The 17,145-nt window shown below is 43.6% G+C and overlaps 1 protein-coding gene across 1 annotated transcript in view; it reads left to right on the top strand.

Annotated features, from left to right (window-relative positions):
* Window positions 1–17,145, top strand: part of LOC112216189 (IQ motif and SEC7 domain-containing protein 1) — a 62,611-nt gene that overhangs the window by 33,913 nt on the left and 11,553 nt on the right. The window contains 1 exon segment of the mRNA XM_024376004.2: window positions 16,793–17,099. Within this exon segment, the coding sequence (XP_024231772.2) occupies window positions 16,793–17,099 (307 nt within the window).

Below are 17,145 nucleotides of genomic sequence, written 5' to 3'. Positions count from 1 at the left end.
AGATGTTTTGGGATGAGTTGGACCGCAGAGTGAAGGAAAAGCAGCCAACAAGTGCTCCGCATATGTGGGAACTCCTTCAAGACTGTTGGATAAACATTCCAGATGAAGCTGGTTGAGAGAATGCCAAGAGTGTGCAAAGCTGTAGGCAAAGGGTGGATACTTTGAAGAATCTAAAATATATTTAGATTTTTTTTAAACACTTTTTTGGCTACTACATGATTCCATAGTTTTGATGTCTTCACTATTATTCTACAATGTAGAAAAAAGTAAAAATAAAGAAAAACCCTTGAATGAGTAGGCTGTAATTTCAGTAATATGTGTGGTATTCAAAAATATTTTGCTAAATGTAAAAGGACAGAATTGTAGGAGATTTTTTTATTAAAGGCTATTTTTCTCTGACCTGCAAATACGATGATCGACGATGATCGACAATCTTTCCACTCCTACTCTTGTCTATGGTGGTCTGCGAGACCACAACCTTCTGACCCGCAGCCCTGTGGGCTATTAAATTTCTGCGTTGCCATGTAATGCTTACAGGACAAAAACAGTGTCTAAATCTAAGGCTCTGGTCTGTCCAAGATTTGAGGGTAAATGGTAGACATTTTCTCTGCTATCCACTTTATTTTAATTATTATTTTGGATATAGGGTGGGTCACTTGTTTATTTTTCAAGCATTTAGGGAGGGTTTAGGTCAAAGATATTTGGCTGAAGGGAGGGCATACATTTTCATTTCAGAGAGTTTTCTCCATGTAACCATTATTATAAATAACATTCACTCCCTTAGCTTTACTATGATGATCCTGACCTCTGGCTTCAGCTGACACATAGACACAGAAGCTTTACTTCAAATGGTTTCCTTTTGACACATTTAGGATATGACAGGAACATTTCGACAGCCTCCTGCTCCTCTCTTCTCTCAGTATCATTTCCACCAATGTATGCTTTGATCAACTTTTTGTCATGTATTTAAATCTCATGCTTTTCTCTTTTTCTTGCTCTGTTTTCTCTGTTTCTCTGTGAATCTTTTGTCTTTCTCCTTCCTCTCCCTCCCTACTTCCATGTCTCCTTCCCTACCTCCCTTTCCCTCTGTCTATCACCCTGACTCCATCCCTCTCTCTCTCTGTCTGTCTCTCGCTTTACCCATCCCCGTTGGTTCCTCAGTGAGGAGTGTGAGGATGATGCATCCCATCAGTTCTGTTGTCCCTCCTCAGGGAGCAGTAGCCCCTCATCTCGATAACCCTGCACTTTGATTGGTCTCTTGGCATCAAGCTGGACAGCTGATTGGTCTCATGGAGTCAAGCTGGACAGCAGCCAATCACCTGAGTCAGACTCTCAGTCTCTATGAGGGACTCCAGTTGAATGACACTGGACAGAGCCCCAGTCTGGATGGATTTAAATGGAATGATCCTTCTTTAGTTGCATGCAAATTTTAGTCTCATTGTGATAGTTGTTGTGATAGCGATTTACCAGAAAGTATGACTCAGTGGTAGTTAGGTTCATGAACTGTAATGTTTTCCTCACATACTGTATATCTCTGTCTCTTATTTGCTCACTGTCTGAGATCATTAGCTTTTCTCTGCTCATCTCACACCTGTCTCCTCAGTTTTAAAGTAGCCTAGTCATTCTTTGTGTTCAGCAGCTACTACACTGCCACCCAAGTCTGTGAGAAGCTAGTTCTTATCATCACACAATGAGATTGAACAAAAAAAAGCTATTTCAACTGGTTGAATGTCCTGGTATTTGTTTGTGTTTGTTTAGAAATGTTAGAGGACATTGATCTGTATCTGAAATAAACATATCATAATTGGTGCAGAGAAGAATTTTTAAAACGGTCCTGATGTACACCCACCATAATTTCCCACTGTAAATGTAGTTGTAGTGTAGACCTCGGGACAGCAGAGGGCACAGTGATTATAATCTCAATGGTAGAGTTGTCCTACTGTACTTCTCAACTGTGTCTCTGAGACACATACAGTAATCGACCGGTAACTGTGGGCACGGGCATCTTCAATAAAACGTTGGTGACCAATAGAAAATGATATCTGTGTGTATTTATGATGTATGCCTGTTTTCTTTACTTGAATCACACATTAGGCCTACACATGAACACACCCACACACTCATGAAGGTATAGTAGTGAACATTAAATCAGAAATGGAGTATGAAGTGACATAACACACCAGGTATCAAGCTATACAGACCTGACTCCATCCATTCATTGGTACCATTTGAATGAGAAGTAAATTATCCCCCCCCCTGACCCTTTCTCTCCTAGCTGTTCTTTTGTGACTGGTGTGTTTGTACTATTTGTCACTGTGTAATAGTGTGTGTGCCTGGCTGTCAGTCAGCTGGGTAATGCGAGAAGGAAAGAAACAGGGGGAGGGAGTGTGAGAGAGTTTGGGCGGGGTGAGTAAGTTCAGAGCTGTCAAAAGACTGTAAAGAATATAATCTTGCTGCTCTGAAGGGCGAGTGAGAGAATGTGAGTGTGTGTTTGTTATCGCGCTTCACCAGTCTGTGTGGGACCTCTCTTTAACTGCAGCAGCAGCACGGTAAGGACTCTTGATTTCACTGCCAAACTTTCTGTACAGCACAACAGAGATGACATGCTGTAACTAAGTTATGAGTGATTGTCAATTGGATTGTATGTAAAAACCTGTGTGTGTGCACTGTATGTGTTTATTATAGAGCTCACTGAGTCAGTATGACTGAGTCACTATGCTGGACCTACTGTGTTACAAAGGCTGTTTAACTCAGCTCCAGTCTATGTCCTTGTTGTATTTGAACAGCTTCTATAGATAACATGACTGTGTATGGGCAGTTAACTGTACACAATGGTGTCTATTTTTTTTAATGTTTTATTTTATTTTATTTCACCTTTATTTAACCAGGTAGGCCAGTTGAGAACAAGTTCTCATTTACAGCTGCGACCTGGCCAAGATAAAGCAAAGCAGTGCAACAAAATACACAGAGTTACACATAGAATAAACAAACGTACAGTCAATAACACAATAGAAAATCTGTATACAATGTGTGCAAATTAAGTAAGGAGGTAAGGCAATAAATAGGCCATAGTGGCAAAGTAATTACAATTTAGCAATTAACACTGGAGTGATAGATGTGCAGATGAGGATGTGAAAGTAGAAATACTGGTGTGCAAAAGAGCAGAAAAAACAACAAAAAAACAAATATGGGGATGAGGTAGGTAGTTAGTTGGATGAGCTATTTACAGATGGGCTGTGTACAGCTACTCTGACAGCCGATGCTTGGAATTAGTGAGGGAGATTTAAGTCTCCAACTTCAGTGATTTTTGCAATTCGTTCCAGTCATTGGCAGCAGAGAACTGGAAGGAAAGGCGGCCAAATTAGGTGTTGTCTTTGGGGATGACCAGTAAAATATACCTGCTGAAGCGCGTGCCACGGGTGGGTGTTGCTATGGTGACCAGTGAGCTGAGATAAGGCGGAGCTTTACCTAGCAAAGACTTATAGATGACCTGGAGCCAGTGGGTTTGGCGACAATATGTAGCGATGTGAGGATACATCAGGGTTATTGTAACTAACGGCTCTCGTCGGAATGAGTGGATCAAAGCGCAGCGTGAAAAGTGTTCATGATTTTATTGATCAAAGAAACACTCAAACAAAGTAACAAAACAAAAGCCAAAAGTTCTGTCAGGTAAACAGATAATAAACAGAAAATGACTACACGCAAAACACAGGTGGGAAAAAGGCTGCCTAAGTATGATTCCCAATCAGAGACAACGATAGACAGCTGCCTCTGATTGGGAACCACACTCGGCCAAAAACAAAGAAATAGAAAACATAGAATGCCCACCCCAAATCACACCCTGACCTAACCAAATAGAGAAATAACGTCTCTCTAAGGTCAGGGCGTGACAGTTATTGGTAGTGTTCATTACAGTAAGTTCATGTTTGCGACAGTGAAAGGTTAAATTCAGTAGTGATGAAAGCAGACCTGTCGTGTTCACTGTCTATAGATAGAGCCGAGGGTGGAAGTAGATTGAGTGAAATGCAGGAGTGTGATAATGAATAGCCGTTACCTGTGACGTAGTGCATGTCGTTAAAATGAAAGAGAGCACTTGGTCAGACCAGAGCAGATGGGTTATGTCAGGGACTGTCAGTCCCTGTTTTGCCATCACAAACACGCACACACACACACACACACACACACACACACACACACACACACACACAAGGCATAGGTATGATGTAGTTACTGTATGTTGTAAGGAAATTGGGCCAATGTTGCTGAAAGTAAAGAAAGAGAAGAGGGAATTAGGGTTTACAGCCTTTTAAATGTTCTGTATTGAGAGGGAAAAGTGAAACATTGAACGTTTGGTACAGTAGTGTGTATACATGTTACGACTTCCGCCGAAGACGGTCCCTCTCCTTGTTCGGGCGGCGTTCGGCGGTTGACGTCACCGGTCTTCTAGTCTTCGCTGATCCACCTTTCATTTTCCAATGGTTTTGTCTCTGTTTGCTACACACCTGGTTTTCATTCCCCAATTACTTGTTAATGTATTTAACCATCTGTTTCCTGGTTATTTCCTGGTTATTTGTTGCCGGGTTTGGTTATTACGCCTTTTTTATGGCGAGTTTTGTAAGCAGTGGCTTCTTCCTTGCCGAGCGGCCTTTCATGTTATGTCGATATAGGACTTGTTTTTACTGTGGATATAGATACTTTTGTACCTGTTTCCTCCAGTATCTTGTCAAGGTCCTTTGCTGTTGTTCTGGGATTGATTTGTACTTTCGCACCAAAGTAACGTTCATCTCTAGGAGAGAGAACGCGTCTCCTTCCTGAGTGGTATGACAGCTGCGTGGTCCCGTGGTGTTTATACTTGCATACTATTGTTTGTACAGGTGAACGTGGTACCTTCAGGCATTTGGAAATTGCTCCCAAGGATGAACCAGACTTGTGGAGGTCTACAATTTCTTTCTGAGGTTTTGGCTGATTTCTTTTGATTTTCCCATGATGTCATGCAAAGAGGCACTGAGTTTGAAGGTAGGCCTTGAAATACATCCACAGGTACACCTCCAATTGACTTAAATTATGTCAATTAGCCTATCAGAAGCTTCCATGACATGATTTTCTGGACTTTTCCAAGCTGTTTAAAGGCACAGTCAACTTAGTGTATGTAAACTTCTGACCCACTGGAATTGTGATACAGTGAATTATAAGTGAAATAATCTGTCTGTAAACAATTCTTGGAATAATTACTTGTGTCAAGCACAAAGTAGATGTCCTAAAACCGACTTTCCAAAACTGTAGTTTGTTAACAAGAAATTGTGGTTGAAAAACAAGTGGTTGAAAACCAAGTTTTAATGACTCCAACCTAAGTCTATGTAAACTTCCGACTTCAACTGTATGTACAATATCACTATGTGAGTAATGTCTGTGAGGGAACATATTTTATGTTGGAGATTTTCAGAGAGTCAGTTAGATGGAGGAGTGGAATTAGTGGATGGAGTGTAGGAGGCAGGAGAATGCTGGAATCTGACAGATGAATGATTTGTTTGTTCTCTCACAGTATTCACTTCTTCTGAGTTCTACAATGAAAGTTATTCAACTCATGGGTAAATGTGTTAATTTCCTGTTACAGACATGATGTACAGTAAGAGCGATTGTATCTATGTTTCCATCATTACTAGAATATAGCTGTTTGATGATGTGACATTATCACCAAATAGCGGTGATGGTTCATACACAACATTGCCATAAGTATGTGGCCTTCCCCAAACTGTTGCCACAAAGTTGGAAACACAGAATTGTCTAGAATGTCATTGTATGCTGTAGCGTTAAGATTTCCCTTCACTGGAACTAAGGAGCCTGAGCCATGAAAAACAGCCCCAGACCTTTATTCCTCCTCCACCAAACTTTTGGCATTTGGCACTATGCATTGGGGCAGGTAGCCTTCTCCAGGCATCCGCCAAACTCAGATTTGTCCGTCGGACTTCCAGATGGTGAAGCGTGATTCATCATTCCAGAGAACGCGTTTCCACAGCTCCAGAGTCCAATAGCAGCGAGCTTTACACCACTCCAGCCAACGCTTTGCATTGCGCATGGTGATCTTCGGCTTGTGTGAAGCTGGTCGGCCATGGAAATCAATTTCATGAATCTCCCGACGAACAGTTATTGTGCTGACGTTGCTTCCAAAGGCAGTTTTGTGAGTGTTGCAACTGAGGACAGACGATTTTTACACGCTACGCACTTCAGCACTCGGTTGTCCTGTTCTGTGAGCTTGTATGGCCTACCACTTCGCGGCCGAGTTGTTGTTGCTCCTACACGTTTCTCCTTCACAATAACAGCACTTACAGTTGACCGGGGCAGCTCTAGCAGGGCAGACATTTGATGAACTGACTTGTTGAAAAGGTGGCATCCTATGCCAAGTTGAAAGTCACTGAGCTCTTCAGTAAGGCCGTTCTACTGCCAATGTTTGTCTATGGAGATTGCATGGCGGTGTGCTCATTTCTATACACCTGTCAGCAACGGGTGTGGCTGAAATTGCCAAATCCACTAATTTGAAGGGGTGTCCACATACTTTGGTAAATACAGTGCATACAGTACACTCAGGGACGGCAGGGTAGCCTAGTGGTTAGAGTGTTGGACTAGTAACCAGAAGGTTGCAAGTTCAAACCCCCGAGCTGACAAGGTACAAATCTGTTGTCCTGCCCCTGAACCCACTGTTCCTAGGCTGTCATTGTTCTTAACTGACTTCCCTAGTAAAATAAATGAAACATTTGGAAAGTATTCACACCTTTTCCACATTTTGTTACATTACAGCCTTTATTCTAAAATTGATTAAATTGTTTTTCTCCCTCATCAATCTACACACATTATGACAAAGCAAAAACAGTTATTTTTTATTTTTTAAATGGAAATATCACTTTTACATAAGTGTTCAGACCCTTTACTTAGTACTTTGTTGAAACACCTTTGGCAGCCATTACAGCCTCGAGTCTTCTTGGGTATGTCGCTCTAAGCTTGGCACACCTGTATTTGGGGAGTTCCTCCAGTTCTTCGCTGCAGATCCTCTCAAGCTCTGTCAGGTTGCATGGCTGTGTGCTCAATTTTATACACCTGTCAGCTGAAATAGCCTGAATCCACTAATTTGGAGAAGTGTCCACATACTTTGGTATATACAGTGTAGCTTACATAAACTCAAGTCTGTTGTTGTTCTCTCTGGGTGGCTGGTCAATGGTGTTTTCCTTTGATGGGTCTTGAAAATGATTGTTTTATTCTATCACTATTGCTGAAGCATAATGCTTGGGTTACTCTCAACTCCGGTGTCTGTCTGTGAGCTCTATTGTGGAGACAGAACAAGGAAGAGGTGAGGGACAAGTGAGGGTTGAAGGACAGACAGAGACAGAGGAGACAAAGGAGGTGGCATGTGAGAGGAGGCTGTTAAAGTGACATGTGGTCAGTCACAGTGCAGATCAATAGACTATCATGGTCTCTCATCGATGGCAGGGAGCTCATGTGGTTTTAAAGTCCCATTCACTCTGACCTGTTGTGGACCCATGAGATATGCTGCTGCCCTGCCTCTGCAACACACACAGGCAGGCTGCCCATCAATAATGAATAAGGTGGGACACGATGGAATAGGCAGCAGGGGCCAACTAGCGAGGAGGTGACACTGTGTTTCACACTGCAGCCAATACATCTCTTCCCCACTCACTTCTCTCCTCCTCTCCTCTCTGCTTCTCATCACATATTGTCAAAAGCACCTGCGGTGTCACACATCTGTTCCCCCAGAAAGCCTCCCATTGGTTTCTAATCCGAAATGAATCTGAGGTGAAGAGAGTTATGTTGGGACCTTATGAGTGTAACCTACCTGTAGCACCACAGGCGGCCTCAGTCAGTAGCAGCACTGTAACAGGACTACAGGAGGTTCATCCATCAGACATGAGGCTCTGATGTCATCTGTGCTATGGCCACCCTCGTGATTTATACAACAGACATTTTACCAGTGGCGTGCCATGGGCCTGGGGCCTGGGGCCTGGGCCTTCAGTGAAGTCCTACACAGTCCCACCCGAATTAATCCACCTCTTATTACCATCATTATGGTGCCATGGCTCTAGACACTATACATTTAGACAGAAACGCAGTATAACCAGGTGTTGCGTCACCTTGAAATTGACATTTTTATTCAGAGAATTGCAGGGGAAGAGTACAATACCTTTTCATTGTGCAGCTTCGTTGCCCTGCGCGCTTGTTCGTTGAGCTGTAGATCCACTCGGGTGTCCCCAAAAGTTTTCAAAAGCACCATTGCTTGTAAGTGCCCAGCCGTACTTTGGTGTCTCGTTGCTGCCTTGGTTAGACAACTCAAGTTTGCAAAGCCAGTGTGGCTCCAAACACCAAATCGATCACTTGCAAATAATAGGCATTCCCAGCAGTACACTTTGCAGTGCTTCTCGGAGCCTATGAGCCATTGATAGCGCTCGTAGTTGGAACTTTGAAAGTGGCGAACGAACCCCTTTCCAGCCTGTGACAGGCTTTGTAGCGTCGGCGTCGACCTCTCCTGACAATGTCTAACTTTTCTTGAAAAGTTTGTCTTGAGAATGGCGTTATAATTATATCCTCGACCAAATTGATATCTTCTCCTTCCGCCATTGTGGGTTGAAAAAACAGCTTAGTAGTACGTGAATTAATTCGTTTATCAAATTCAGTTTCCTAGTTCTGAGATTCTGCATAGACCTGCCCATATAGGACCTGCCTCTCAATATTGGTAATCCAATCAAAAGACGTGCACGCACAACGCCTGCTAACTGGCTCCTGTGTAACACTGGAGCCAGCCAGCAGGCGTACAATAGCCAACTCTAAAGCTGATTGGTTGACACAAAATTTTTATTTCCGTTCACTTTAAGCTACAAGCGCCCACACTGTTGATTCTGAAGGCCTGAGGGCAGATTTTAGACCCCTGGCAACACATGATGGCTGAATATGATTGGATAAAGATCTAACATAAAGACCAGCCCTCCAAATCTCAACCTGGGGCTGGAAGCAGTGCAACCAAGAGGAAAGCTATGAAATGAAGAGTATAACTCTTACTCTGGGGAATAATTTAATACATATTTGTGGGAAAATATATTTTAAAAAAAATTATATTCTGATGATGTTTAGGCCAGCAGAGAAGGCCTTGCTGGCCCTGACGGCCCACCACTGCGTTTTACTCACACATCCGTTGTTTTCTAAGTGTATTATGTAAACACAGACACAGTTATACCATGGGAAAAACATGAAAATGCTGTAGCACCCATGGAGTTATCAAGACAGAGCAAGGCCGACTTCAAATGCTCTCATCCATAGGCAGTGTGTGAGTTTCAAGTTTGTGGAGACAATTTTTTCTTCACCATTTGCATAGTAATGTAAGATAGGCTGCTATTCTTAATGTGATAAGTAGATGCATAGCCATAATTTAGGCTAATAATAAAACTCAGTCACTGTTAGCAAAACAGACAGTTCTGAACAATGTATGCCTGAGTGTGTCATGACATAGAATAGGCCTAATGAGAGATATTTCTTCTCCTATCTTTGCATGGGAAAAATGTGGCATTTTATAAACACATTTCATGCAATTTCAGAATGTAGGGGGGACTTGTCCCGCCCTGTCCCAAGTGAAAGTTGCACCCCTGGGCCTAGGCATATTTAACTGCTTTTCACTGACCGCTGAAACTCAACAATCAGCTATTTGGTAGGCTATTTGTCCTGCACACTACCCAAATTGCATGCTTAAAACAATCCACAGCTAATTTGTTTAATAACCTAATGACACTCTGTGGCCATATCATGCTTTCTGGCGGTGTATTTTGAATTATTTTATTTATTTATATAGAGGCACAAGTAATTCTAAAGCTAATTTTGACCAATTTAATTCAACTTACTTTAGGGGAAGATAATCTTACACAAGCCTATTGGATGCACTGCCGTTGCCGACATCAATGTGAAAGTATCCTATGCATAAAACAGTTGGCATGTTTACAAGGCCGAGTTCGAAGGCTAACATCAAATTCAAAGCAATCGGTGCACTGCCTAAACGGCTGACCGTTCAGGCAGCAAACTGTCTGGCACTTTCTCTGCTCTCTGCTTTCTTAAAATGAAAGAAAGGCGTGCAGCCTGGCAGTTACTCTCCCAAAGCCAGCCAAGCAATAGGCTAAACAGCCTTTGCATTTTAATCGGGATTGGAATGATTTGTCTAGTTTTTTGTAGCCTACTTTTACATTTTTGGTCTTTAAATAGGGTATGGCAACTGCCCTGGGTTTGAGTATGAGCTGCGATGAGGAGAGGAATACAATGAAAGAGGATGTTCAGACAGTTATCATCAGTAGCCTAGAAAGCTTAGGTTGTTTTTTCATGTGTGATATTATGTAACCTATGTTTAGATATGGCTGGGAGACAGACATGAAAAGGCCATCTGTGCCCTCCTGTGTGATGTGGCAGCCAGCGTGGTGTCCCTATCTTGGTGTATAACTGTGTGGCTTTGTCACCAACTTCTGTGTCCAAACTGTCCATGTTTTCCACTCCATAAAAGGGGCACTGGTTTTCGTGGTGCACTGTGGTAAGTCGCAGACTATTTATACAGTAAAAGGGAACACAGACCTGCAATAGAGACTGGGTGTGTGAGTTTAGTCTCTAACTACAGTAGTCTGCCCAGTGTTATACATTTATGTGCTGTATGTATAAACACTGAGAAGATTTGTTGAAACACACACTTGTAGCATTATGGTTATGATGACTGTCCGTCACTCACAGCCCACAATGCATCTACACCCACCTAAACGATGTTAACGGTCAATCCATCGTCATGGCAACTATGCTCCTCAACCCATCAACTTCCTCCCCACCCACATAGGTCTCACGGCAACCGTCACTATGCAACCCCCTCCTCCTTCTCTGTTTCTCCATTTGTGAGGATGCGGGGGCAGAGAAAGAAAGAGGGATTAGAGAAGCTGGAGTGAGAGATGATGATACATCCAGAAAAATCTGATTTTTAAGTAGAGTGGAGATGTTGAGAGGGTGGATTTCAACGAAGCTTGAGATCTGTACAGAGCTGCTAAATAATATTACATTCTTAGAGAAGTCTGATTAAACATAAATAGACTAAAAGGAAGTTGTCTTTATACACAAGGTACATTAATACAGAACATCTTGCTGTTCTAACATAACTTTAGATACATTACCTCTTATAGTTTAAACACAAGGTACATCAATACAGTACCTCTTATAGTTCAAACACAATGAGGCCGCCATCCCCGTCATTTGCAGGAGGGAAAAACGGAGAGATAATGGACGGCGGTCCGGGCGCCTTGTAAGGATCCGTTGCCGAGAGGGTAATCTACCTTTACCATCGGTCCTATTAGCCAACGTACAGTCAATGGATAATAAAATATACGAACTACGAGCACGTATATCCTACCAATGGGACATTAAAAACTGTAATATCTTATGTTTCACCGAGTCGTGGATGAACAAAGACATGAATAACATACAGCTAGCGGGTTTTAAGCTTTTTCGGCAGGATAGAACAGCGGCCTCTAGTAAGACAAGGGGCGACGGCCTATGGATATTTGGAAACAACAGCTGGTGCACGAAATCTAAGGAAGTCTCAAGGTTTTTCTCAACTAAGGTAGAGTATCTCATGATAAACTGTAGACCACACTATTTACCAAGAGAGTTTATATCTATATTTTTCGTAGCTGTCTATATACCACCGCAGACCGATGCTGGCACTAAGACCACACTCAATGAGCTCTATCCGGCCATAAGCAAACAGGAAAACGCTGATCCAGAGGTGGCGCTCCTAGTGGCCAGGGACTTTAATGCAGGGAAACTCAAATCAGTTTTACCGAATTACTATCAGTATGCTGAATGTGCAACCAGGGGAAAATAAAATCTAGACCACCTTTACTCCACACACAGAGATAGGTACAAAGCTCTCCCTCGCCCTCCATTTGGCAAATCCGACCATAATTCTATCCTCCTGATTCCTGCTTACAAGCAAAAACTAAAGCAGGAAGCACCAGTGACTCGTAAGAAAGTGGTTAGATGAAGCAGATGCTAAGCTACAGGACTGTTTTGCTAGCACAGGCTGGAACATGCTCCGGGATTCTTCCAATGGCATTGAGGAGTACACCACATCAGTCACTGGCTTCATCAATAAGTGCATCGATGACGTCGTCCCCACAGTAACATTACGTACATACCCCAACCAGAAGCCATGGAATACAGGCAACATCCGAACTGAGCTAAAGGGTAGAGCTGCTGTGTTCAAGGAGCGGGATTGTAACCCGGAAGCTTATAAGAAATCCCTCTATGCCCTCCGACGAACCATCAAAAAGGCAAAGCGTCAATACAGGACTAAGATTGAATCGTACTACACCGGCTCCGACGCTCGATGGGTGTGTCAGGGCTTGCAAACGATTACAGACTACAAAGGGAAGCACAGACATGAGCTGCCCAGTGATAAGAACCTACCAGATGAGCTAAATTACTTCTATGCTCGCTTTGAGGCAAGTAACAATGAAACATGCATGAGAGCACTAGCAGTTCCAGGATGACTGTGTGATCACACTCTCCTTAGCTGATGTGAGTAAGACCTTTAAACAGGTCAACATTTAGAAGGCCGCAGGGCCAGATGGATTACCAGGACGTGTAATCCAAGCATGCGCTGACCAACTGGCAAGTGTCTTCACTGACATTTCCAACCTGTCCCTGACTGAGTCTGTAATACCAACATGTTTCAAGCTGACCACTATAGTCCCTGTGTCCAAGAACAATAAGGTAACCTGTCTAAATTACTATCGACGCATAGCACTCACATCTATAGCCATGAAGTGCTTGAAAGGCTGGTCATGGCTCAGATCAGCACCATTATCCCAGAAACCCTAGAACCACTCCAATTTGCATACTGCCCCAACAGATCCACAGATGATGCAATCTCTATTGCACTCCACACTGCCCTTTCCCACCTGGACAAAAGGAACACCTATAAGAATGCTATTCATTGACTACAGCTCAGCGTTCAACAACATAGTGCCCTCAAAGCTCATCACTAAGCTAAGGACCCTGGGACTAAACACCTCCCTCTGCAACTGGATCCTGGACTTCCTGACGGGCCGCCCCCAGGTGGTAAGGGTAGGTAACAACACATCCGCCACGCTGATCCTCAACACGGGGGCCCCTTAGGGGTGTGTGCTCAGTCCCCTCCTGTACTCCCTGTTCACTCATTACTGCATGGCCAGGCACGACTCCAACACCACAGTGGTAGATCTGATCACCGACAACGATGAGATAGGGAGGAGGAGGAGGATGAGGTCAGAGACCTGGCAGTGTGATGCCAGGACAACAACCTCTCCCTTAACGTGATCAAGACAAAGGAGATGATCGTAGACTACAGGAAAAGTAGTCACCATTCCCATCGATGGGGCTGTAGTGGAGCAGGTTGAGAGATTCCAGTTTCTTGGTGTCCACACCACCAACAAACTATCATGGTCCCAACACACTAAGACAGTCATGAAGAGGGCACGACAAAGCCTACTCAAGAGACTGAAAATATTTGGCATGGGTCCTCAGATCCTCAAAAGGTTCTACAGCTGCACCATCGAGAGCATCCTTACTGGTTGCATCACTGCCTGGTATGGCAACTGCTCGGCCTATGACCGCAAGGAACTACAGAGGGTGGTGCGTATGGCCCTGTACATCACTGGGGCCAGGCTTCCTGCCATCCAGGACCTCTATATCATGCGGTGTCAGAGGAAGGCCCTAAAAATTGTCAGAGACTCCAGACACCCTATTCATAGACTGTTCTCTGGTCTCTGGAATATCTACATAGGCGTACAGAGAACCATTATCAGCAACCAACACTCCTGTGTCCCAATGGCACATTGTGTTAGCTAATCCTAGTTTATCACATAAAATGCTAATTGATCATTAGAAAACCCTTTTGCAATTATGTTAGCACAGCTAAAAAATGTTGTGTTGATTAAAGAAGCAGTAAAACTGGTCTGCTTTAGACTAGTTGAGTATCTGGAGCATCAGCATTTGTGGGTTCGATTACAGGCTCAAAATGGCCAGAAACAAAATACTTTCTTCTGAAACTCGTCAGTCTATTATTGTTCTGAGAAATGAAGGCTATTCCATGCTAGAATTTTCCAAGAAACTGAAGATCTTGTACAACGCTGTGTACTCCTCCCTTCACAGGACAGCGCAAACTCTCTCTAACCAGAATAGAAAGAGGAGTGGGATGCCCGGTGCACAACTCAGCAAGAGGACAAGTACATTAGAGTATCTAGTTTGAGAAACAGACGCCTCACATGTCCTCAACTGGCAGCTTCATTAAATAGTACCCGCAAAACATCAGTCTCAATGTCAACAGTGAAGAGGCGACTCCAGGATGCTGGCCATCTAGGCAGAGTTCCTCTGTCCAGTGTCTGTGTTCTTTTTCCCATCTTAATCTTTTCTTTTTATTGGCCAGTCTGAGATATGGCTTTTTCTTTGCAACTCTGCCTAGAAGGCCAGCATCCCGGAGTTGCCTCTTCACTGTTGACGCTGAGACTAGTGTTTTGTGGGTACTATTTAATGAAGCTGCCAGTAGAGGACTTATTTTTCTTATCTTCTTAAAGCATTGTTGGTTAAGGGCTTGTAAGTAAGCATTTCAGTGTAAGGTTGTTGTATTCGGCGCATGTGACAAATACAATTTGATTTGATGTACATCAATACAGTACCTCTAATAGTCCAAACACAATGCACATCAATGTGAAATATAGTACAAATGTAACTGATGAACACTTATTGGCCACTACCATTTCTCAAGTAACAAAATCAACATCCCAACTGAAATCTTTATCTGAACTGAGCTGCAGTGAGGTGGACTTTCCAGCAGTGGTCAGAGATGTATCGCTGTACATCTGGCTCCAGAGTGACTCCTGTTGTTATTACATAACATGCTAGGGTCCCATGGTTTCAAACGGCCTTTCACAGTATTGTGGCCTTGTTTCACCCTCTTTATCAGAGAAAACGTGTATTTCTTGGTACAGGAAATGCTGTTAAACACCACATTGACGTGAGTGCACAGCTTCACCTCCTCTGATGTTCTGATTACTAAGGTGTTGTAACATCAACACTCTGTTGCTATTGCACAAATAACATAGTATTCTCAACCTCAAACTAATGTGTCTACTGTGGCTGTGTAAGGATCATTGGTGTTCTGTTTCCATAGTCCTCCAAAGTGTTCCTTCCTGTCAAATATTTTCTGTCAGCTCCACACCTACACAGGAAATCACTGCTTCTCAGGGGAAGAGAATGAGATAAACAAGAAAAAGGGAGGACCAAAAAGAGAAAGAACATGTCTTTCCAAATTGTTGTACCCTAGTCCTACAGAATGTGTTGTAACCACTTAGGTATTTTACAATGACGTTTGTCTGCCTCATAGTCTGAATATAGCTTTTACCACATACATTTGCACACTGCCAGTTTTAGTTTCCCTGTGCCTCTGCTCTGTCATTATGTTTTCTTCAGGGAGGGAGAAAGAACCAGAGGGCAGCGCCTGGACAGAGGGGGTGTGGCAAGGGAAGGAAGTCAAGGCAGGAGCATATGACTGTGGTGAAATGGTTACTCACTGACTGCCTGCCTGACTGACTGGCTGACTGGACTGGCTGACGGTTGCTACATGGGATAGAGAGCAGGATAGTGTTGGATTACCTGGAAGATCAGGCCTGAGAAGACTGTTGGGCTTTACTGTATATGAGGCTGTTTCTGTTTCTACATGCCTATCTCTAGTTATTTTGTGCAGTAGGTCATTATGTAGGTTACATCAGACACGTATATGTTGTAGTACTGTACAGGCCTAGTGGGAGACGTTTATATTTTTATATGTATAAGTGTTTGTTTCATAATCTACTGTATTTGTCAAAAGTACAGTCCTGTGCGTCCATGCGTGTGACCTTATTGTAAAGACTGGGTCTTTCCGGTCAGGTATGGAGTTAGTGGCATGTGGCATGTGGCAGTGGAGTGTGTTTATGGCTAATGACTGCCCTAATGTGAAAATACTTGTTATTTTCCTGTATGTCAGAGAGAGAATGTGAGACAGAAAGAGAGAGAGACTCGCTGCTAAAAAGACAAAGAAATAGAGAGAAGGAGAGAGAGAGAGAGAGAGAGAGAGAGATATATGTCTGAACAAGGGTGCTGAAACGCAGTAGTACATTAATATCACAGGGAGTTTGTCCGGCCTGGAAAGAAGGAAAGAAAGAGACAGAGAAAGAGAGAGAGAGGACAAAAAGAGAGAGAGAGTAGAGAGAGAGAGAGAAAGGGCAGAGACCCTGTCACCTGCAGGACTTTGGTTCACAAGGCAGGAACCTTCACGTGATTCTGTCAGCTCCAGTTTAAGGAATATTGTTTTGGTGGAATGGGTCATGCTAATCCAGTCTGTAGCTTTGATGTTGTTTTATTACCATCGGTGTGACTGAAAGGGTTGCTGCACATAAAGTGACCTATTTAGAATAGCTGGAGTCAATTATGATCTTTGTTGTGGTGAGAAGCTAAGTACAAAGTTCCAACTTGAGTGTGTGAATGTGTGTAAGTTCGTTCCTCTTCCATCATGAGATCCAGCAGGAGAAGTTTCCTGCTACGCCGGTCTAATTTCTGCATGTAATGTGACTTACCTGTTAGTGACAATACAACTGTGTTTGGGACTGGAGATGGTTTGGGGCTGGGGATTACTGCAGTAAAGTATGTCCCCTTTTCATCAAGCCCTTTCCCCTCTCATTCATCCTTCTGTACCCAGTGTGGAAGCAGAAACCCGATGTGTGGAGCCGCCAGGGCCCCACATAGACGGCCCTTACAGCCAGACCACAGCGTACCTGCGTGGCACCGAGCGCTACAGTGACAACAGCAGGTGTCCTGGTCCTCCAGGCCCCCGGGGACTTCCGTGTGGGGCCCCTCCCAGCTCGGCCAGCCTTGCCTGGGCACTGCGAACACGTCATCAGCCTGCCAGTCTGGCCCTCCGCAAGCAAGAGGAGGAGGAGAACAAGAGGTGCAAGGCCAGTCTCTCTGACAGCTATGAGCTCTCCACAGACCTACAGGACAAGAAGGTACATGTAGGCCTGCCCTGAAGTGTGGTTAGAGTACATAAACTAT

The sequence above is a fragment of the Oncorhynchus tshawytscha genome, linkage group LG16 (assembly GCF_018296145.1).
Source record: "Oncorhynchus tshawytscha isolate Ot180627B linkage group LG16, Otsh_v2.0, whole genome shotgun sequence".
Lineage (NCBI taxonomy): Eukaryota > Metazoa > Chordata > Actinopteri > Salmoniformes > Salmonidae > Oncorhynchus > Oncorhynchus tshawytscha.
Note: the sequence above shows the minus strand (reverse complement) of the source record. Positions and strands in the feature narration are given on the sequence as shown.